The 6872-nt window shown below is 39.6% G+C and overlaps 1 protein-coding gene across 1 annotated transcript; it reads left to right on the forward strand.

The window, feature by feature from the left end:
* Positions 1 to 239: 239 nt before the first annotated feature.
* LOC147716832 (olfactory receptor 5V1-like) lies at positions 240 to 1178 on the forward strand. The gene has a single exon (XM_086919791.1). It carries the CDS (start codon positions 240 to 242, stop codon positions 1176 to 1178), a length of 939 nt encoding a protein of 312 aa, XP_086775917.1.
* Positions 1179 to 6872: the final 5694 nt, after the last annotated feature.

Genomic DNA, 6872 nt, shown 5'->3' on the forward strand with positions numbered 1-6872 from the left:
ATTGAATTGATTTGTTCGGTTAACTCGCAAAAATAATTCATTTTTTATTGATTTTTCAATTGGCCCTGAAACTTTGAAAATAGTAAAATATTTTGATCCTTACTTACCGACATTGTGACAAGTTACACTCTAGGAATTATAAAGCAGTTCTAACGTATTATGAGGAACTATGATACCTACTTTTTCATGTTCATCATCATAGACATTTATGTTCCTTTCAGAAAAGATGTATGGAGAGCATGAAGAAACTGAACTGCACCAGAGTGGGAAGCTTTATTTTTATTGGAGTCACTGGTGACCCTGAAAAACAGATCCCACTCTTTGTGATGTTTCTATGTCTGTATATTTTGAATCTCATGGGAAACACATTGATGATACTGACAATAACACTGTCCACTAGATTACAATCCCCCATGTATTATTTCCTGCGTAACCTGTCTTTCATTGATATCTGCTTTACATCAACCACAGTCCCAAAGATGCTAATTGACTTCCTTTCATCGGTGAAGATGATTTCTTTTATTGGCTGTGTGACACAGATGTACTCTTTCCTTTCCTTGGGTGGGGCAGAATGCCTTCTATTGGCCGTCATGTCTCTGGATCGCTATGTAGCAGTGTGCAAACCCTTGCGTTACAATGTCATCATGAATAATCGTGTTTTATTCCTGTTGGTTACTACCTGTTGGGTTGCAGGTCTTCTAAACGCCCTTGGACATACAGTTTTTACTTTCCGTTTGCCTTTCTGCAGGTCTAACCTGATCAACCATTTCTTCTGTGACATCCCCCCTCTTTTGGCCCTTTCATGCAGTGACACCCATGTTAATGAAGTACTGGTCTATACAACAGGAGGATCTGTCATCATCGGCTCCTTCACGCTCACACTCCTGTCCTATGTGTTCATCATCCTGGCCATCCTACAGATCCAGACATCTGAGGGGCGTCACAAAGCCTTTTCTACCTGCCTTTCTCATTTGACTGTGGTTTCTTTATTTTTTGGGACAGCTATCTTCAGTTATATCCGGCCTACATCATCCAATCATCTGAATCAGGACAAGATAGTCACGGTGCTTTTTGGAATAGTAACACCTACATTAAATCCAATTATCTATAGTTTAAGGAACAAAGATGTGCAAGGAGTACTGAAAAAAGCCATGCATAGGATTCAGCTGCTTAGATAATGTTGTATATTTTAGAGACTTTTTCTCTAAATAGTTACTTTTCAAGAAGTTTCTTCCTTGAGACTACTGATTGAGTTCAGCTAACAGCCTCTCAAGTTCGACTGTTGCTCACGTTACAGCATGTGCTATCTGTGATCTCTGCCTTAGCAACATTTGGAATTCCCTCTGTCTGAAAGCCCTTAAACTTGCATCCTCTGCCATGGATATGACCTAACCTTTTTTCCTCCAATATTTCTCTCTTGCCAAGCATTTTAAAGCATCTGCCTTGGCATGGGAATTCTGCCAAAAGCAATTGAATGCAATCCTTCAAGCACCACATAGACAGGGACGAACACACACACACACACCCCCACACACCCACACACACACACACACACCCACCCACACCCACACACACACACACACACACATATTAACTGAAAAAAAAAACTTTAAAGTAACATTATAGTGGAGTGTAATACAAATTTCAGTTTTAGTTTCACTGCAAAAAACAAAGTTTTGAGTAATGGTAGAGGTAGGTGAATTTGTGAATGTGAACATTTATTTTCTGAACTAAAAAAACACTCAAATTCACCAGTTACAGTTAGCAGCGCCAACTATAACTTACGTCCCATCCATGCACTGCTTTTGACCTCACATATGTTATCACTTATGATCAATGACATCCTTCATAACATCATTGATAACATTTCAAACACATCATTGATGACAACATATTGAGTGCGCAAGTTTGTTTTACAGTTACTTTTTTACGTAATTTTGGACAGCTTGGGTGCAGGTAATAGGTGTAAGTCTTTACAAAATGCATATGTTCCTAATGCACCATAGCTCTGTTGAGGTATTCAACATGTTATAAATGTTTGCATTCGCGAGTAACTGTGTGTGCAAGCAACAGCAGACTTCAATTCGTTATGTTACACCCAACCTTTTGGCTCTGCCTGAAAAGTTTCCAAAATGAGAAAGATTCTACGTAGCAGATAGTAACTTTTGTAAGCAGCCTTGAGTTATTAGAGAAAATTGTGTCCCCATAATAATTTACACTTAACAAGGATGTTATGCTATCTTGGGAATATTAGTAGAGCGCATTGCCACCCCTTGGCATCCCAGCGCTAGCGAAGGCAACAGACAGATCAGAGCAGCTTAGTTGGTGGGGTTTTAAAAGAACTATGTTTTCAGAAGTTTACGGAAGGACAGGTGGTTAGGTTCTGAACGTAGATGGAGGGGGAGAGTGTTCCACAGCCTGGCAGCATTATAATGGAAAGACCAGCCACCACTTCTCGCCCCTTTAGTTTTAGGGACAAAGGCTAACTAGAGGTTGCTTGATCGGAGGTATCTGTTAGGACGATGGGGGAAGATGATAGAACGGATTACGGAGGGGCTTACTTCCAGAAGGACTTATAGCAATGCATAAGGACTTGAATTTTGTTCTTTCCATAATCAGGAGCCAGTGCAATTTCTTTAGTGCGGGTCTTGAAGAATGACTATTGGAAATCTTAGGGAACAAACGTGCTGAACAATTCTGAATAACTTGCAATATTGTTGTGGTTGCCCTTGGGGCTCCTAGATACAGAGCATTTCTGTAATAGAGGCAGGTGAGGATCAAGGCTTGGACCATGAGTCTCCTTGCAGAAAAGGGGAGGACTTTGTGGAGCATTCATAGAATCCCGTAGCAGGAAGCGGCCAGTTTCATCGCCTGATGATCAAATGTAGGTGACCGATCTAACCACATGCCCAAACTTTTGATCTGGTTTTTGGGCATGGGAGGGAAGCCGAGCCAGCTTGGCCATGCTGATCCAATGTCAAAGATGGGTGAATTACCCAGAAGCATAAGCTCCGACTTGTCTCCATTCAGTTTAAGATAAGAGGATTCCATCCATTTTGCAACTCTTTCCAGGCAAGGACCTTGACAGGGCGAGTTGTCTTCAGGGTGATTTATGGCCAGCACTAATTGGTTGTCATCGGTGTAGGTAACTATTTCAATCCCAAAAGGGAGGACAGTCTGTGCTAGGGGGCTCATATAAACATTAAACAGAGCCAGGCTCAGGGATGAGGCCTGAGGGATGCCGCAACTAAGTGAGATATGTTCTGAAATGCTGTCTCCTTCAAAAACCTAGAAGGTCCTATCCTCAAGGAAGTATTGCAGCCATGTGATAACATCCCCCATAATCCAGCATTCTTCAACCTGCTGATCAAGATGTCATAGTTGACAGTGTCAAAGGTCAGCACTGAGGTCCAGAAGGATGATAGCTGTCGATCCACCTTGGTCAATAATCTTTGTGGACTTTTCTACCATTGCCAATAAAGCAGTTTTTGTCCCATGTTTGGGGAGGAATCCAGTTTGTGAGGGGTGCAGTACATTGTGAGAATCAATAAAAGTAGAAATAACCAAATTTACATGCTTTTCTAAAATGTTACTGATCCTAGGGAGAAGGGAGATGCAGTGATAGTTTCTAAGTTTTCAGGATTAAGGCTTGGTTTCTTCAATAGTGCCTTCACCATAGCATGTTTCCACAGTAGCGGTACTAGTCGGGTCGAGATAGAGGAATTAATCAACTTCAGTATCACTGGGAAGACTACTTCCCCAGCCTTACTTAAAAATTGAGGGGATGCCAGGTAACTGGGAGAGCCGGATTTTACTGATGCAGAGATATTTACTAAAGGGTCCATATCCATCAAGGGGATTTCCATGAGAGAGTGCTCACTTGGCACAGAGTCCTCCATAAACAGCAGATTATTAGGAGAGGCGGGGGGAGAAATGTAGATATCCTGAATTTTATTAGAAAAGAACCTTGCCAGTTCATTGCACCTGGCAGGAGGCCCCTCATGGGGAGCATTCATAATTGAAACTTTTAGGAGATCCTTCGTAATCTTGAAGATTTTGTGGGGGAGTTTGAGACTGAATTAATTCTTTCCTCATAGTAGGATGCCTAGGCATCTTTCACTTTATAATTGATACGTTTTATGGGGTGCCTATATTTATGTATTCTTATTACATCATAGTCTCTTCTCTCAAGTCTCTTGCAGGTTTTTTTGTACTCACGCAGCTTGGGGGAGTACCACGGAGAGGGGCTGTTCCTAACTTTTTTATGAATGCATTTCTTAGAGATGACTAGGTCCAAGGAGGAATCAATCTAATAGTTACATTTATAATTTGAGGCAGTGGGATTTGAGTCTAAAGTAGACATTGTATTTTTCAGAGCTGAATTCCAAGAGTCCAATGGAAGGTTGGACCAGGAATGTTTCCAGCTGCTAGTCATGCCACTGATAGAAGGGGGGTTTCAGGATATCCCAGGGGAGGGGAATCAGAAAATTATCTGACAATGGCACAGGAATCAGGTCTCCTACTGTAACTTCCCTATTGTTAGAAAAAATAGGATCTAGGAGGTGCCATTTCTCATGGGTGTGGCCAGTACAATTTTGCTTCATCTGAATAGCTAGAAGATTCTGGACTAGGTCAGAAACCACTGGGTCCAAGGGATCATCAAAGTGCACGTTGAGATTCCCTAATAAAGTAAAGAAGGAGAGCTTGCCAAGTTGGTGACAATTTCTGGCAAAACTTTACAAAGTTGTCTTTGGACTCCAGAGGCAGATCTATAAGAATACCCAAAAGTGTGTGGTTGGGAGATGTGTGCACCAGGTACTTACCTATATATGTGTGCTTGTTTTGATTTAGAAAAAGGTATATCTGTGAAGTTTTCATCACAGTAAGAAGGATGCATGCATTATGATATTTAGCACCTTCTTGTTCTTGCATGATCTTGGTCATTTTTTATAAATTGTGTCTTTTTTGACAACTTTGTTATAGAATTTAGAGTGTTCTTAGATTCCTTCAAATACTCTCTCTATAGAGTAAACACTGTTTACAGTACTCAGTTCTCTACTGATATCAGCGTCATTTCTTAATGTGGCTTCAGGTTGTGGCAGGGGTTTGATACAAATAATGAATGTATGCAGTAGGGTATTTTTTAGAATTGGCATTCCCTTTTTTGGCTTTCCCTGAACAGTTGTATACAGAGTGAACACTACTGAAAAAGGGTTTACCATGTAACTGTGGTTAAATGTTGATATGAACAATGCTACATGTTAAGCCATAGCATTTTATACAGCAATATGCATGAAAACAAAGCTGATGGGTGTCCTCAATGATGTGACTTGAGATATCCTCAGTGATGTCATAAATGATGTCATACAACATCTCATGAGCATTGTCATATGTGGGGTCATAAGCAGTGCATGGTTAGACACAAGTTAAAGTTAGCACATTACCTATAACTGGAGAATAGTTGTGTTTTTTTAGGTCAAAACACAATGACATATTTACCTGACTATAAAGTTGCTTTAACTTTTTTTTTTTACAGTGAATTTCTGTTAAAAAAAAGTCAAATATATATTTTGTTAGAGTATGTTTGATAGAAAGACTATAATATATGTTGTGTCCTGACATTATTTTAATAAAACAATGCTTTTTATTGTAGCAAAACAGGATATGTTTCAGACTTTAAAAAATCTTTGCAAAATGTGTGTAAGTATTAAACAAATAAATATTTAGTAGAAATTGTTTATTTTCTTAGTTATTGTAACTCTGATATGAAGACATGTCACCAGCAATCTTTTTTGAAGTCGTATTATGTTCCGAGAGGAATCACACCCTGAAAATAGTATTGTGATTGGTTCATATGGATGTATTTAATTAGAAGAAGATGATATCATCCTTTTTGCTTTATTTTACTATTGGACTTTGGGAAGAGTAGGAATATTTGGCTTGCTCTCCTATCCTGTTTGTCTTTCAGCAAAAAGATGTCTTCATCAGATTATAATGAAAATCGAGGTGCTTCTGCATCAGCTCAGCCATGTCAGCCACCCAAGGAATCTTTGTTGTAGTAATTCATTGAAATGATGCCAAGCACCAAGAAAGTTTCTCTGAAGTACGTTACTTGTAAACTTTGTGGCAAAGAGCTCGGCCAGGAGAGCAGAAATAAACAATGTAGCATGAGTATCACAGGAATATAGAGACACCTGAGGTTTATGCATCAGTAAAGGCTTGCACAGGCAGACTTGCTCATGCTGAGGAGCTAGACAACATAATTTACTCCACGAGATACTGCACCTGCTCAGGCTCTAAGTGCACAAGTGGGCAATAACCCTGCTTTATCAAATACATTGCTATTTGCTGCATGTGTAAGCAAATAATTTTTTTATCTGCGAGAAGCTGACATTCCCTCGACAACTTAAAGATTGATATTAAGATCCCCGCACATTAACAATGACAACGTCCATTGTGCCAGTTCCACATTCAGAAAATTAAACAGTTCTGAATCATCCAGATTTGGCCCATAAACATTGCAGAGTGTAAACTTGTATAGGCCAATCCTGAACTCAGAGATAGCCCAGCGTCCCCATTTGTCAGCTGCGGTTTTAACACACTCCCCAACCTCCCTTTTTTTAAGTATCGCAACCTCTCATTTAATACCCTTCTGTTTAGAACATATTACCAACTCCATACCCAGATTTCTGAAATAACTTCTATTGACCCAAGCAACATGTGTTTCTTGCAAACACATTATATCAATATGCAATATTTGTACTATTCTGGCTAGAATTTGTCGTTTCTTTGGGTCATTAAGACTACATATATTTAATGTACAAATCTTTATTTTCCTATCCATAAGCAGTGTAGAGAGGAACCAGCATTAA

The sequence above is a fragment of the Lissotriton vulgaris genome, chromosome 5 (genome assembly GCF_964263255.1).
Source record: "Lissotriton vulgaris chromosome 5, aLisVul1.2, whole genome shotgun sequence".
Taxonomy (NCBI): Eukaryota; Metazoa; Chordata; class Amphibia; order Caudata; family Salamandridae; genus Lissotriton; species Lissotriton vulgaris.

Coding starts and splice junctions, on each gene's coding strand:
- LOC147716832 (XM_086919791.1), top strand. CDS start 240: ATGAAGAAACTGAACTGCACCAGAGTGGGAAGCTTTATTTTTATTGGA.